We start from the raw sequence: 17,582 nt of genomic DNA, 5'->3' as shown, positions 1-17,582 counted from the left end.
TACTATTTTGCCTCCTGGAAGAATATTTTAATTCAGAAATGTACCTCCCACCCCCCATGAATTCTGCACCACCAACATTCAGTTTTTACAAATTTGTTCGCTGTTTAAAAAATTTTCATGACTGTCTCATGGGAATATTTCAGCCCAGGGATCGCCTGTCACCTTAACCTCAAGGTAGTTGCTCTGTGTATGGTCACTTAACTTTCAAATGTTGCTGTTTCTTACCCATGACAGAATGTCTCCCAAGTCCACAAAGAACTTTTAAGATGGTCACATAAATACAATCAACTCAAATACGCACGTGTTTTTCAGCAGGTATTTGCCACTTCCCCTCACTGCAAATAGACTCGCCAATAATTTCACCTCACCTGGAACTGATAGTCTGTCCCATCAAAGGAACTGCAGTTTAGGTCTGAATGAATTTATTGTAGTATCTTCCTACTGAAAAACATCTGGTTTTCCTACTTCCAATACAGGCCATTAGGATTAAAGCGCAATATCTTGTTGTTCGACTCATGAAGTGTCTCAGGTATTTTTACAGCCTTCTGAACGTACCCAGAAGGCGCCTGGTAACTTCTTGACAATGCGCGTGCTATATCCTATCTTGGTGTTCTGTTTCTTATAGCCGAAAGTACTTTTTGAGGTGAGCAAACGCTAATAACTAAAACTCTCTTCTTACGCAGGTAAAGATTTTAATCCTTTTGTGAACTGGTGCTTACAAAACAGCAACCAGAAGTCAATTGTTCATCTATAGAAATGGTTTCTCCGGTCACTTTTAAATGGTATAAATGTACTGATTTTTTTTTCCAGATTTTTTTTTAAAATAGTAAATTAAGCATTAGTACAGATTGCATAGCTTGATTCTATTTCTCATATGATGAACCTTTTAAGTGATCCAAGCTATTAACTCAACTTTTGCCATCTGTCTTTGTGGTTACAGAATGGAGATGGTACCATAGACTTCCGAGAATACGTGATTGGTTTGTCTGTTCTTTGTAACCCTGCCAACACAGAAGAGACTATTCAGATGGCATTTAAGGTAAGTTCAGTTTAGCACAGCTCTGTAAACCTGACAAACCTGGGCTGACTGTAATTCTGTTCTCTTTCAACTCATAATATAAATGTATAGATTCAATCTGTCATGTGAATGTAAGTAATGCTCTTAAACCAATTGACATTTGTAGTGAAGAAAATGCAGATGTCAGCTTCATAGATAAGTTCTTCAAAAGCCATGTGAAGGTACTAAGGAATATGTAACTTGGCAAGATAAGTCCAAAAATGATTCAGCAGCAGTTACACACTTCTGTGAGGGCGTTTTGTGAGTGATATGTAGATCAGAATAGTTTGGTGGGGCTCAAGTGTTCAGTTATTCTTTAAAAAAAAAAATCATCAATGGACATGGTCAAGGCTCATAAAATCAAAAATAAGTTACCAGCTTGTTTTGGATCATGGACACTTAGACTTTGAGATCCCTCCATTCTCTCCACTGCTCTGCTTTTGTGTATTCCTCGTGCAGTGTCTTGAGATATGAGGGACAGTTACTCTGAATACGACTCTCATAAGAGAGAGCAGTGCTTACTCAAGAAGTTGCCTATATTTTTATGTGAAATTATTGTGTCCTATTGCTGCTGTATATAGCTAAGTGTTCCGGCAATCCAGCCTGTTCAACCACTGCTCCAAAAGTTGTGCTTTCTCAGAGATGTTTTGTGTCTGAAGATCCTCAGAAAGACTGGCCTCCAAACCATAGCAACCATCAATGGTATATTAACTGTTGCATTTGCTTTGAAGCAGATAATTTAGACATCATTACTCTCCTCAGTGGGAAGCGTTCTACTCTGAAATGGAGCTATGACTTCTCTTCCATTATCTGCTATCAAACAAGGTTGCATTTGCAATGGGTTCTGCTTGGTTGCAGGGGTTCACCCCCGGGGAGCTCTTTGCAGAACTGGAGCCATCATCATAGGCGCCAACTCTGTGGGTGCTCCCGCTGCTGGAGCACCCTGGGGAAAAATCAGTGGGTGCTCTGCACCTACCGGCAGCCACGCTCACCTCCTCCAACGACTCCCCTGAGCACGCCACATTCCCGCTCCTCCACCTACCTCCCAGCGCTTCCCGCTTGGCTGCCACCAAACAGCTGTTTGGCCGCTCCGGGAAGGAGGGGGAGGAGCAGGAATGTGGTGCACTCAGGGGAGGAGGCGGGGAAGAGTCGGGGCCGGGGCGGGGATTTGGGGAAGGAGTCGGAATAGGGGCAGGGAGGGGGTGGAGTTGGGGCAGGGACTTTGGGGGAAGGGGTGGGGGTGGGCCCAGGGGCAACAGGGGATCGAGCACCCACTGGCGGGAGCAGAAGTCGGCACCTATGGCCATTGTTCCCCTTATTTCTGACATTAGTGAGCGGTTAGTGCAGCTGCTCACTGCCACTGCCATTCTAGAAAGGATGGGATGAAATACGTAGTGGGCGACAAATCATGCATGTTATTGCAATATGGATTTTCATCCTAGCCGAAATAGTAGCAAGTTCAGTCAGTGTCATAAAAGTTTAATTTGCAGAAAAAGAAGACAAAAGCCTGATGGTATTATTTTTAGTACTTATACGTGGGACACTTTTTGTAAGTTATCACATCCCTTTTAAAAAAAACAGTTTATAACAAACTATGGGCCGTGTTTTTTGAAAAAGCTAATTTAGTGGTATTTTTCATGACTAGTTTCTGAGCATATTCTCCAGTACAGCTTATTTACAGCATATCATGGAGCCTTTGATCTCAATGTTGTCTTTCTTTTGAAAAGTTCCTTGAAAAATGTCCCATCTCATTCTCTGGGGAAAAAATTTTTTTTTTTTAAATTAAATACAAATTAGCTGTTGGGACTCGAGTCTTCAAATCACAGTGACAACTGCTGAGACATCTTGAATGGCAGAGACCATTACTGGGTGCTTTCAAAGGTTAATTTGTATTGAAATTGCTGGTCTACCACATAGGCAGACTCATACTATGGGTGTTCGCATTACAGTTTTGTAATCTTTCTACTTCAGCTCTTTGACATTGATGATGATGGCAGCATAACAGAAGAAGAGTTTGCTTGTATTCTCCGGTCATCTCTTGGAGTGCCTGACCTTGATATTTCTCAACTTTTTAAGGAAATAGACGCAAATAATTCTGGGATGGTCACCTATAGTAAGTATATTCCATAGAACTAATATGCTTATACTAAGAAAGAGCTTTGATATTACTACTCTAAGATCTCAGTCTCCGATTATTACAGATTCAGAACTCCTTTTCCCCACAAAAGAAGTCTAACAGGTGCCTAGACCGCTCATATATTGCTACTGTTGAGACAAAATGTGTGGTCGGAGAACATGAACAAAGACAATGTATTCATTTCTCCTTAATTATGTCTACTCTTGGAGCTGGGGATGTCATTCCCATTCGAGGAGACATACTTGCCACTACCGTGCCAGAGACCCTAGGCACATAATCAAGGCTGCTAGCCAGTGCCGCCACTCTCGCTGCCATGGCTACATTCTATTTTTAGCGCATGAGCTCAGTGGGAACAAGTGCAAGTATTTCTCCTCACGCTGGGAATCACTCCCCCAGCTCTCAGTGTACATGTAACGTAAGAGATCTTACAACATCATTTCTTCTGGTTTTTATATGCCACCTCCATCACCATGAGTGCCTTACAAGAGATTCCCACAAGCAGCCAATGGATTAACTTCTTCCATACTTCTGCTGACACAATCACAACAATTGGTTAGATTTTCTGCCTACCCATCTGCCCCCCCTCTCTCTTCTTCCTTCATTGCGGGTTTTATTATGGCTGACAGAAAGCTATGCTGAAGCCGTGAGCTTTGCACATCCCTTTTAAGGCAATGAGACTTGTGGTCGTTCTAAGCCCCTGTATTAGACAATTCCAAAGTCTGGGATTTATGCTGTGAAATCTGTCTCCCACACTAGTGAATTCCACCATTGAGACCGATAGTTACCTCTTATGCTTCATAGCCGCTATGAACCATTATTTATAATGAAATAGTCCACAATATCCTCACTTGTTACAAGAGTTTTGACAGGTGTAAAATTAACTTTTTTCAGGTCACCATTCAGTTGGCATTTCAGTTTCTGGAAGTTTTAATAAGACTAACTATAAAACCGCTACAATATAAATAGTAATTCCAAAACTTCCCACCCTGGAATCTGTTGCCCCTTCCTCTGAAGCATCTTGTCCTGGTCGCTGTCAGTGAAGGGATACTGGTCTGTGTGGCAGTCACTATAATTTTCTTTGCTGTCATGCTGTTACTGTGCGGTAGAATATTTTGCATCGTTGCTGCTCAACACGGTAAAAAAACACCTGTCTTTAATTTCAGATGAGTTTAAGGACTTTGCATTCAAGCATCCAGAATATGCCAAGTTATTTACCACATACCTGGATCTACAGAGGTGCCAGCTACAGACATCAGACGAAGAAGATGATTATCAGACACCAGGAGACACATTCTCACAGAGTAAGACATCAGTCTCAGAAAAGACCCCAATCGCAAGAAATAAAGTTTGTCCTGACGGCAATGAAGAAGACCTCTCAAGTACTTCAGACAAAAAGGATGACTAAGTATAAACAGCCTGATGATTTTGCATTTACACTGTGCAGATTTCACTGTTTTATATCAAATGTGCTTGTTGAATATTGATAAAAGTTAAGATTAAGAATTTTTTTTTTACTTTTTTCGTATTTCTCTGTGTCTCAAAATGGGGGGAGGGGGAGATAAATAATTTATTGTGTTCTATTAATGTATTCCATTCGGTGTTGAAAGTAAAAATGCCCCCTCTCAGGTAGATTGCACAATACATTCTGAATCTAAGTTAAATGAATACCATAGCCTCTCTTGGTGTTGGTCTCACAGGACTGTGAATATTGATTACTCTCTTCCAAGCAAGGTGTTTACAAGGTAGCAGACATTGTTAGGGTAGCCACTGAGGAAAAGTAATCTCCCGATAGGGGCTGAGGAGAAGATTTGCTGCTCTTTCTCGCTATAGGACATTTAAATGTCAGACTTTGTTTTCTTTAGTCTACGGGCACCCTTCTTCATTTCTGAAATTTCAAAAGTATAGAAAATTTAGAATTCATAGGAGAACAAATGTTAGGAAGTTGGTATTTTAGTGAGTGTGTGGCTGTCTTGAGGCTTTCCTTAATCTGTTGTCAGCCACAGTCAAAATTTCTCAGTAAAGCCATGTTGATTCACTGATGTTAATAGCAACATCTTTGGACAAAGGCCTACTGAAGATGGAATGGGTTGTATTTGTAACAGTAAAAATGAATTGGAGTTCAAAGATAGCAGATCATTATTTGAATAGGAAAACACAGAAAACAGGGCCTCAATGGTTAGAACACTAATTGTGGGGGGGGAGGGGGCTGCATATAAACAAACACAGTTTTTACTAATTTAATGCCAAATGAAAACTAGAGGAAAATTTCGATCTAACAGTCATCAAGTGATCATGACCTTGTTCTGGACAATTACAAGGTAATTGTCAAGCTATAGATCTAATAGTTAAAATCTACTGTAAAATCCGCTTTCAGAAACCATATCTGCACCTATCACACCCTGAGAGCGTGCTCCAAAGGCCACTTGGTGTCAGTGGAAAGATTCCTGTTGATGACAGTATTCTGTGCCTCAGTCCCCTACCGTGCAATTTAGGACCAGAGCTTTGAAATGTTGCTCCATCATCTTTTCCTCCCATTAACCTGTAAGGGATTTATATTCTTAGCTTTCAACAGTCCTAGGAGTTACTTGCATAAAATACCCTATTCATCAAAGGGAGAAGTGGCAGGTTAGTTTCAATTAGAGAATACCTGCTGAAAGATGGCCAAGAGGCTCAGGAACATTACCTCAAAAGCCTGGAATGTATTGTATAGCATCAGCAAGAGACCTAGTTCTGCTATTTAAGGTCCAGGTGCAATAGTGGCTTCTGACCTTTGATCAATCAATGATTTCACTGTATCCAGGTATATTTACATGTTTTAGCTTTCATGTGTGCTCTTCTGTCATATTGTGGCGTTCTCATGTTCCGGATGCTTTAAATAAATACCTATTTTTAAAGAATGTGTGAGAGTATTGGAGGAAAGACACACTGGCTACATGGGCTGCTGGGTTTTCCAGCAAGTCGTCCCTGGCAATGTCTTCGTATGGTGTAAGGTACAAGGTAAGTTGAAGTTACATTCTTAGCCATGAGAACAATGGTGCTGTCATTTACTGCAAGGCTAGAGAAGTACCATATGGTTGCCACTTTCTTGGAGAGACAATGGCAGAGAATTCTCCCTGCTGACTCGCCTAGTAAAAGGGAACATTGGCACAAAGGAACCGGACACAAAGGAAAAAGAATTTTGCAGTCATCCCTTTTGTGGAGACTCTGAGATGCTTGTCTGTCCACAGACTGTAAATGAGGACACATCATAGGCAAGTAAAAGGAATCGGTGATTCAAACCATAATTCATAAATAGAAATTATGTCTGAGTGTAAGTTGAACTCTAGGAATGTGCGCTCTGACCCCACAATAGCATATACCAGTGGAAGGATCTAACCATCATGATTTCTGAGACACCTTCCTACATGTAGTCAGTTGATCCCTCACTTTCAGAAGCTGTGTTTGAAAGTGTACTTACAGATCCCAGCCTGTGACAGATTTTTGGCTTGCCTGTTCAGCCAACTGACGGGATATTTTTGTTGCCGCCTCCTGCTAAGCAAACAGATATGCCCACAAAGTTAGGAACTACCAGTATTCAAAAATTTGTTATCGATGTGTGTGTGATCCAGCTTAAACTTTGTTATTGGCTGGGGCCACCTCTCTACCACTCTTTGCCATGGCTATACAGTACCCCATTCGCTGAGGGCTGGTATAAACAGACGCTTACTGGGTGTGAACCTACCTTGTACTAGCATGCTGCACTCTGGGTGTCTGTGTGGACCCTGCTGGTGTACTCTAAAAGTTCCCTAGTGCACTTTGAAGTATTGCTGTTTTAAACCAGTGTGCTCTAGGGAGATTTTAACATGCATCCACAGGGGCACTTGCTGCTCAGGAGGTTAGTGCAGGGTAGATTCATCCCTTAGCTTGCAAATGCAGTCAGTGTTCATTTAAACAAGCCCTTAGAGGCAAAATGGATATGAATTTCTTAGCAAAGAGCATTTTGCCTTACACACACATCAGAGGAGACTGGAAGTGTTGTTCGTGGTTTGTGTCAGGACAGAAGGAGGATACTTTTGTTCCAGGTAACTAAAGTAAGAGAGGGAGTGTTAATGGATAGACAAAACAGTTTTTTCTCCAGACCTTTATATGGCAAGAGTTGCTTATACACACACCTTGTATTTAGGGGGGTAGGATGCAATAAGTGAAACACCACACTGTAGTGCATAGAAACAATTGGGTTACACAATGGGAGGCTACCACAGCTCAAAAGGTATATAGCCCAATACATGAAATGGAAAATGCCACAAATGGTTGCAGAATGTAGCAATGGTTCCACCATCCACTGGAGAGAATCAACTGAGCACGAGAGACACTAACTCAATAGATGCACATCTGGTTGGTGTGCAAGAAGAGAATAAATTAATTTCTAGGCATCCTCAGGGCTTCTGGGTGCTTTTAAAAGACCAACTAAAAGCAGTTTGAAGAAACCAGGCACTATGTCTATCTAAGTGGCAGAGGGGAACTGACTCTGAAAGCAAAGTTTTAAAAGGCCATGCTAAAATAAAGGAAACGGTTCTCAATTTAGCATTGAAGGATGGTACATTTTATATTTTACCGTAGGGTAAGTGTAAGAATTCAACAGCAGTGGACCCCTGGTACATAAGACACTCATCTTGTGGTAAAAGGTACATTATTTTGAACCTGATTCACTTTTTTGGGGGTGAAGTGACTCAATAGCCAGGGCCATCACAAGGCAGGCCAGGTCATCCAGTTTACTCTGCTCTACCAGTAATACCTTCTTATGGGGAGTGATTCATCCAGTTGTCAGGCGTCCACTGTGCTCTTGTCAGCTAAGCAACATGATGATGTCAAGCCAGCTTAGATGGAAACAGAGATGAAAGAATGCCAGCATGCCTTAACCAGGCTTCTTCACAGAGATAGTTAACAACAATGGTGATTAAACTGACCTGCATAGGAGTCCATACAAGAGGGCTTCTAACTGATGAGAAATTCCCCAACACCTCTGATAGAACCCTACCAGAAAGAACTGGACAGGATCAGTGAGGTCAGTAATACATTGATGACTAGCAGAAAAGCAACTGTTAGATCTAATAGTTTCTCTATAGCCAGCTGCCTAGCATCCATCACAGATGTGAAACCAGGTCCTGATTCACTATTGCCTTCTGCCTTGAGCTATTTCCAAGGTTGTGCTTTGTTTTGTTTTCACTGTGGAGTTTTTGCCCTTATAGGAACTAACCCTTTTTCCCCAACACACATTCAATCCACACATACCTCTCCCCTCCCCTCCAAAAACCCCAAACCCACTAGTTCAGCCTTTGACTGTAAAAATGAAAATTCGTAACAGATTCAAAATTAAAATCCTAGGGCTTGGTGGGAATTGGCATTCATAACTGTGCAGGCAAGCATACAAGATGAAGTCACATGTAATCAGAGGATGTATCAGGTTTTAATGACAATTAATTAATTTTAAATCCCAGGAGTTAAGAGTACCCTTTCCAATGAAATAACATTTATTAGATTGATTAACAATGAGGTGAAGTTTGTCAGTAGCTCTTAAGAGAGCAGAGACACAGTTACTATACATAGAGAGGTGGAAGGTAAACATAGGCTTAGTAGCTATGTTCTTAGCTTGGTTGAAATTTGGCCATTTCATTAGTTCAAGACAGATTCTGACATTTCATAAAGCCAAAATGCTAACAAAAAAATTAATCTGATACAAATACAGTATGCAGATAAAGTTCAAGACATGGTACATTCAGCGTCACAATGGAGAAAGCATTGAAGGCTCATTTAGGGCCCCAATTCAGCAAAGTGCTTAAGCATGTATTTAATCCCATTGCCATCAACCATGTGTTTTGTTGATTTGGGGCCTTAGTCTGATGATAATGCAGAGCATGAAAAAATTGCACTGGCAAATGATTATTGATAGGACTAATCATAAAGTATCACAAAACAGAGAATCAATACAATGAGTGAATAGCACGGATATTTTGATTTATAATGTCATCCATTTAGCTTTAAATCTTTCATAATCACTGCAACATGATTGATAAGATTTAGGTGATACACGGGATTTTTATGCTTAAAAAACTACTTCATGTGGGCATTAGGGTTTTTTAACAAAGGTTCAAGGTAGATAAACCCCCAAATACCTATTATCTTAATTTTTCAGACTGTTACTTTCAGTTCATTAAGTCTATATTCAAATAACTTGAAAATCTCAACTCATTGTTCCATTAAGGCTGAAATGTTCAGATAGCCAAATAATCAAATGAATATTAGAGTATCTGTATAATGGTTCTCTCTGCCCCCTATTTGAAATGTAAAATCAGGTTAAAATGAGGGGTTTATCTTTTAAAGGTTTTAGGGTTGTTTTTTTTTTTTATTTTGTTCTAATCTGAACAAACATATGTAGATCATCATGTCACTCTACTGTGTAACCAGAGCTTGAGTATGTTATCCTGTTAAGGCAGCTCTATTCATTCCAGTCCTGGAATTTTATGTACAAGGACTGGGCATTTTAGTATTTACACAAGTTTTGAGCCATCGTTAGCCCTGATCATCATCAGACCCAATCCTGCAACCCTTACAGTACAAGGAAGGCTATTTCTCAGCTTCAGAAGAAAAGACTATGTGACGATTTTATTATTATTTCAGAGGCGTCATGAAGGCTAATGTTCATATAACAAATCCCTGTAATTACCATTTTTATCCATAACAGTTATTATCCATTGCTAGGCAGGTGATATTTGTCCTTTAAGGATGCAAAAATTACAGAACTAAAATGAAAATGAAATTATTTAAATCCCAAATCTTCTGTTAACTGTTCACTTAACGGCCCTGATTCAGGAAAGCTCTTAAACACATACTTAAGCAGCCTTCCTGAATAAGGATGCTTACATAAAGTGGGGTCAATAGGTTTGTCTCACTGGGTTTTGATCATCCCAGCTTCCCATGCACTAACTGGTCATCCAGACAAGCAACTTACTGAGGGTTGCTCAGCCGGTGCGCTATGCGCAAAAGTAAACTGGCTTGTAGGTGTACAACTCCCCGTCCCAGGGCACTTTGGCGGGGAGGGAAGAGAGGAATGGTGGAGAATGGGAAGAGTCTGAGCTGGTGTGGGAATGTTGCTGGGAGAGGAGTATTTCAAAGCCCAAGGATTCAAACAGCATGTATCACGCCACTCAACGTCTTTTCATTTTTAAGCCCATCTCATGACATTAGTTTGGGGTCTTTGTCTTGATGCCTTTAGTGCCCACAGTTTCTAGATTCTTTGCAATCAAGAGGTTAGAAACTTAATTATTTTTAAAGAGATCTGGGATTTTCACAATCACATGGACACAGGACCTGGAGCTTCAAGAAACACACAGTAGATGTCCAGAAGACTTGCATTAAAGCAGTTGGTAATCCTCGTATAGGCCAGCAGCCTGTTACGACCTGCTCTAGGGTGGGGGGTAGGTGATGAAGGGGGAGTAGGGAAGGATTTGTGTGTCTGTTCCTGGTATGACACAACAATGTCTTACTGTTAGGAATTGCCAGACTGGATCAGATCCAAGGTCCATCTAGTCTAATGTCCTGTCTTGGACAGTGGCTAATACCAGATGCTTCAGAGGAAGGAGTCAGAACCTGTCAGCAGACGAATGTGAAATAATCTGCCCTTCGCTTCGGTCTCAGCTTGGTCTCAGAGCATGTCTCCACTGCAGCTGGGAGGTGTGATTCCCCACGTGGGTAGACAGGCTCACACTAGGTCCACTCAAGCTACTGCGCTAAACACAGCAATGTAGAGATTGCAACATGGGCAGCAGCTTGGGCCAGCTACCTGAGCTCAAACACAGGGGGCTGGGTGAGCTTGACTCAAGGGGGGCTCCTCAGCTGCTATTTTTAGCATGGGAACTCAGGCTGAGCTAACACGAGTCTGTCTGCGCTGGGAATCACACCTCCCTGGTGCAGTGGAGACATACCCTAAGGCTGTGTCTGCATTGCACAGTTAATCCACGTTATTCGCACTCCTGTCTGGGTATCTAGCCTAGCCAGGGTGTAAACAAAGCCATACCCCCATTAGTGTGTCCTCACTGTTTCTAGACTCACCGGCGTGAGTTTGGAGGCATATCCCAGGGTTCTTTGTGCTGAACCCTAGCATTCCTTCCCAGTCAATTGTATCAATTGTGTCTGTCCTTTGCAGGGAACTGTGGGAAGGCATTGGGGGACTATCAGCATTCAGGTAATTTGGCCTATATCCTCACTGCAAAGTCACCAGGTTTCAGCCAAAACTCAAGCTCTGATTTAACCTACAGCACTTGGATCAGCTATCCTAGGCTTAAAGCATCTCCAAACCTTGGGTCAGAGGTTTTTGTGAGTGCACTGGAGCGAGGTTAAGCCTAAAACTCGGGTAAAAGCCCAGGGTAACTGTGCAATGTAGACATACCCTTAATTAGATATTGGTTTAAGCCATGGAGATTACTACTGTTAGCTCTGTTCTAGTGGCACAAAAGAGCCCCAAATATTTAATACTAGATCAGTTCAGTTTTGTTTTGTTTTTAAATGTGCTTTCTTTAAAAAACAAAATCCCCACAACTTTCCCTGTTGTGTCTGGACATTACTGCTCCGAATGTTTCCTAAGCATTGGACAATATGCTACAAGCAAAGTGATATAAATTAGAAAGACCTGATTACAGCAAGGGCTTTGAGACTATAATTGTTCAAGAAGAACAATTTCCTTTCCAAAGGTAAACAGCCTTGCAGACAAAGATAAGGCCAAGTGGCGTAAGACTGCGTTTCTGCTCATACTTCCCGATATCAAAGATTTTTAGGAACATTCAGAATGTTTGCTTAAAGTGTAAAAAAGAAAGTGAACAGGAAAAAGTGTAGGAGACTAAAAGGAATCACTCAGCACTGCTGACAGCTTTTAGGGCAGCTGTTTTCTTCAATGCAGGAAGCCTTTTTGAAACTGGAGATAACTAGCCATGAAATAGAGCAGCTATTCAAAGGAGAAATAGCCTAAGTGGTGAGGATATGCACATTTCTCTTTGAACGAAAGCATAGCAGTCTTGAAAGAGTTTCTTGAATTAAATTTCTTTGACAACCTGGTCACTAAATCCTTTGTAACAGAAAATATATGAGAAAGGAAAATGAATATGTTTAATACATATAAATAGCAATGGGTAGAGCGATGCTTAGGACTTACATCCATACAACCTGAACATAGGTTTGGACTAGTTCTAACTCAAACCCAACCCAATCCTAGAATCCCCTTTGAAGTAAGTGTCAGGCTTAGTTTTTTTCCATCTGTGCCTTTTCCACTTTGAAAGTAGGAAAGGGATCCTTAAACTTTCCCACGATGTGGACCATTTCTAAATGGAAAGATTAACTTTTGACCCTAAAAGGACCTTCCAGTCATGAACCTGTGAAGGGAATGATCAGGGCATGGAGCTGAAGTGAAATCAAACTATTAACATGATACAGTTTTAATTAATGCTGTTAATTGTATTACAGCAGGACCTAGAAACCCCACCTGAGACTGAAAAGCCATTGGACTGGCATTGTACAAACACACAGTGAGAAACTCTCCCTGTCCTGAAGAGTTTACAAAGAAGGCAAAGGGAGAGAAGTGAAACAGAGGCACAGAGAGGCAAAGTATTTGCCTGAGGTCACACTCCAGGTTATTGGAAGAGCTGGAATTAAAATCCAGGTCTCCTAACTCCTGGTTCAGTGTCCTACCCGCTAGACCACACTGTCTCTCTGAAACTCGATGAAATAATCAAACTTTGATCCCTCTAAACGTGGGTAAGTTTGGCATGAGATCAAAACCACAATGTGCAAGGAGAGAGCAGATCATATAGATTAGATTGTTTAGCCCAAGAGGGTGCATGGTTTTGCCTTATACACTACTTTGAGTATCGATGTTTCTCTTTTTAAATGCCTGCCCTTCCCACCTGCAACTGTCTCGGCTTTGCTTGCCACTGGTAGGCATTTACAGTTCATCAGAGACTGATCCTGTCCACTGTGAGATATTGCACCCCAAAAGCAACGGATCTTAGAGTCTCTGCACAGTTCATGTAGGCTCTGTACTCTGGCAGGCAAGTGTCTAAGGAATGTATCGCATGCACATAGAGTCCAATCTGATTTTCATTGAAGTCAGTGGTGGACTTTCTAATGGGGAGTCAGAATGAAATCAGTCTTATGTTAGTTCATTTCTCAACCTGGGGTGGGGTTTGAGAACTCAGATAATTTCATGTCAGTCAAACCCTTCTGACTTTCCTCCCCAGGTCTCCTCACTATTTTCCCATACAGAATCCATCAACCTTTCATCAAAGACTCAGCCTCTAAGTCATTGTTTTCTAAGTTTGTTAATAGTGTCCTGCCCATATCACAGAAGAGCCTGCCAAGAGAAACATATCAACCGGAAAACAAACAACAGGCAGAACTTGGCATGCATTAGTCCCAGTTTGGGTGGATAAACAAACAGCAGATCAAATATTGATGAGGGGGGAAAACTGTGTTTATTCCTAGTGGGTTCATTTCTTACGCACACATCTCTCCCACAGCATGGTGACAAGCACGTCTTGTGGAAGTGTATGCCACGGTACCTGGGAAAGGGCTGTTGCTGTAAACTGGACAACACATTCTCTCCTTACAAAGCGTGTCAGCTTCTTGGGAAAAGCTACTGGTTTGTACAGTATTGTTAAAATATATTTAAGAAATTAAGCCAGCCAAAATGCACCCTAACACAGTGTGTGCACAAACATGACTGTATCATATGAGATAAGTGGGCCATCTATTCTTGCATCCTATCTCCAAAACCGGCCAGCAAAAGGTCAGCACACAGACGGAGTCCTACTAGTCTCCATCTTTGCTCCTCTCTTGCATGTATCAGGCCAGTGGCTCTCAAACCTTTCCCGACTACTGTACCCCTTGCAGGAGTCTATTTTGTCTTGCATACTCCCAAGTTTCACTTCACTTAAAAACTACTTGCTTACAAAAAGTGTCACAGCACCCTATTACTGGAAAATTGCTTAATCTCTCATTTTTACCATATAATTATATATGTATATATTGTATATATATGTATTATATATGTATATATTGATGTATAAAATACATCAATTGGAATATCAATATTATACTTACATTTCAGTATATAGTATAAAGTCACAGTCTGTATGAAATTTTAATTTGTACTTACTTTGCTAGTGCTTTTTATGTAGCCTGTTGTATGACTAGGCAAATATCTAGATGAATTGATGTACCCCTAGGGGTAAATGTACCCCTAGTTGAGAACCACTGTATCAGGCCATTGGGATCATTATTTATTATCTTTATTAGTTGTATTGCAGTAGCACCTCAGAGCCCCAGTCATATGCCAGGACCCCATTGTGCAAGACAGTGACCAAACACATAACAGGCAGATAGCCCCTGCCCCACACAGCTTACAATCCAAGTATAAGACAACAGGTAGATGGTGGCTTCAGACAGATGGACAGGGAGCACAAGGAAACAATGCGTGAGATAAGGAAGCAATGGGTGAGATGCTTTTACTATGCTACTGACACGTACCTCATTGGATACAGATTGTTGAATGTCATACCCAAAGTACAGGTGAGACCAAGACATGGACAAGAATAGAGGCTAGAGTTAGCTGGCCGAAGCTCCATGCAGATGAGTCTGAGGTGATGCTGGTTGGCTGGCAGTTGTAAATGGAAGACACACTGAGGAGGACATCTGCTCCTGCCATTTGTTGCTAGAGTTCACTATCTGGGGATGGTATGGGATTCCCAGCTGCTGTTGATTGATTATATGGCAGCAGTTTCTAGGAACGCTTCCCCCCGCACAGCTCCATCTCTCCAGGGGAGTGTGGACATTTCTTTCAGAAGCAGACTTTGCTACTATAATCTATGTCTTTGTCTCCTCAAACTAGACTGTACAATGTACTCTACATGGGCCTACAACTTAAATCTACCTGGAAACTGCAGCTGGTACAGAAAGTGGCAACCTAGGGGAGAAAAAATAAAGCCATCCATTCTCTGAAGGGCCCTATAAGTTGACATTTCATGTAAGCCCCAGAGGAGGCCTCAGATCTGCTTGTCTAGGCAGAGGTTGGATAGCAGCTTTAATCTTATTTTATACCTATGTGTAAAGGCGCCCATCCCAAATTCTAGACACACCTTTAACATGACTTTAAAAATCACAAAAATCTTATCCATATCTAACACGAGCCTTTCCTCACTGCCTGGCCCAAATTAAATTTAACAAACTGGGATATTTTAAAAAGCAACAAATACCCTACCAACCTCAAAAATCACTGCCCACATGCCCCTTCTCCATTCCATAAAGGTCTGAGATACACCTCCCATTCCAGAACCAGTTCTGGTTCCGTTCCAGGCAGTGTTCTCCTCCATGTCTCTGAAACTATTTCCTTGAACTGCTCCTCACTAGCTGAGGCATTTTCCTGCCAATGCACTTCTGACCATGGGATGATCAAGATGTACTCACTCCCTCCCCATCCTGTGTCAGAGAAACTGCGAACTCTTTTATCCTCCAGAATCAATTATTGTTATGTGATACCTAAGAGGAGACTTCACACAACATCAAAGGGGAAGCATTTAACTTTACCATGAAGAAACATGTTATTTGCTGTGGAACTAACTACAGATAAAGATATTGGTTAGAAAATTTAAAACCTAGTGAATGACATTATCAATTTAGAAAAGAAGCATAGCATGTTCCAGGCCATATATGAAACAGAAACTGCCTACAAACATAAGATCATAACAGCAAATCCAGTTTAACAGATGGTAACAGTTCGATCCTCCAAGGTGCTGAACACTATGGCATAGATCAAATAAAACACTTAAGCGTGTGTTTAATTGTGGTTAAGCATGTGTTTAATTGTAAGCATAGGACTAGGCCCATTGACTTAAATTGAGTCATGTGCTCAAAGATAAGCACATGCTTAAGTGCTTTCCTGAATTGCCCCCAGAAGGCTCAGCTCCTTGTAGTACTGAGCAGCAGGTATTTTTGGTGCCCAAATACCATGTTACAACGATGAACACCTTAGAAATACATACATAATGTAATACTTGAGGCTGTACAAAGAGTGTCTGAATCATCAGACAAGACTAGGACCTAGTAGGTATCCAGAATACAGAAACAGAATAGGGAGTAGTTACTCTTGAGTCTTAAATCATTAGCCGCACCTTTGAAAAATTCTGTACTTCCTCATATAGGTCAAGAACTATAAATAATTCAAGGAAAAAATCTTTTTGCAGCCAATGGCCTTTATATAACTTGACCAGGGAATAATCTGCAAAGCTTGACCACCCTTTCACAAAGGAGGAGATTTTGGATGTGATCATATATTGCAGGTCTGAGAATCACCTGGCCCATGGCCTGCCACTTACTAGTTATATGCCTTTTTCCTGGAAATGTTTAATTTTGCTATGCAGGAGGGGAAAACAGCCCCAATTATTGAAGGACGCTACAATTACTTTATTATGTGTTGCTCATTAGAAATCCAAGTATTCACAATTCCTTTCAAGAAATCCACAGTTCCTTTCAAGTTGCTCTCAAGACTTGCCAAGCCAACAGAGCAGGAAGGCCAGTCAAGTGGTGTTCACACCATTGGTGGAGGAACAAAGCCGATGTCCCAATAACCATGCAGCTGAGCCCACACATCAGCCGCATACCACAGACATCCCCAGCACATTCAGTAGTTTGATGCAGGTTAAGACCCTCTTGCAGGCCTTTCCCTGCCCCCACTCTGATATCAGAGTAGCTAAATGGCTTACCCCTCCAAACACTCTTCTGAATAGCTAGTTTACTAGCTCCATGAGCCAGACACTCCCCTCTCCCCATTTATTTTTCTTCATAAGAGAGCACACCTATATTGGAACCTGCCCTACTCTATTGCCTTTAGATGTGGGAACCATTCATCCTCCTTACAGTAGGAAAAAGGGGATCGTACCCCTCTCCGAGAGCTCTAATCCCAGGCCCTAATGAAACACATTCCAGGAAAACAAGGCATGCTTGTTTACAAGGACTCTATGAGAGCTCTGCCTGGAACCCAATCATAGCTAGCCCTGTCACAGAGTAGAGTGTGAAGGGGAACACACAGATTTGGTTTGCGGCAGTATTGACATGTTAATTGTTATAAATTACAAGTAGTGGAACAGATACATTTCAGAGGAACCCACCTGCGGCTGGTTGGCAGGGAACAATTCAGCTGCTGCTTTTATTGCCCCCCCTAACGGTAAAGGATAAGTTGCATCCTTCAATTCTAATCTCTGTTTTTCTCCTGCATATCTGTCTTGCACTGCAGGAGACAGCTGGTCCCAGTGACAAACTGAGATGGAGACTAGGGCTTGAAAAAGAAATGTGGTCATAAGCTAAACC

General features: G+C 41.5%; 1 protein-coding gene across 1 annotated transcript in view; it reads left to right on the top strand.

Annotated features, from left to right (window-relative positions):
* LPCAT2 (lysophosphatidylcholine acyltransferase 2) overlaps nucleotides 1-6,091 on the top strand; it is a 49,204-nt gene extending 43,113 nt beyond the window's left edge. The window contains exons 12-14 of the mRNA XM_073307585.1: nucleotides 941-1,039; nucleotides 3,029-3,170; nucleotides 4,358-6,091. Coding sequence (XP_073163686.1) covers nucleotides 941-1,039; nucleotides 3,029-3,170; nucleotides 4,358-4,599 — 483 coding nt within the window. The 3' untranslated portion in view covers nucleotides 4,600-6,091. The remainder of the gene's footprint in view (nucleotides 1-940; nucleotides 1,040-3,028; nucleotides 3,171-4,357) is intronic.
* Nucleotides 6,092-17,582: the final 11,491 nt, after the last annotated feature.

This window comes from Lepidochelys kempii, chromosome 12 (genome assembly GCF_965140265.1).
Source record: "Lepidochelys kempii isolate rLepKem1 chromosome 12, rLepKem1.hap2, whole genome shotgun sequence".
Classification (NCBI taxonomy): domain Eukaryota; kingdom Metazoa; phylum Chordata; order Testudines; family Cheloniidae; genus Lepidochelys; species Lepidochelys kempii.
Note: the sequence above shows the minus strand (reverse complement) of the source record. Positions and strands in the feature narration are given on the sequence as shown.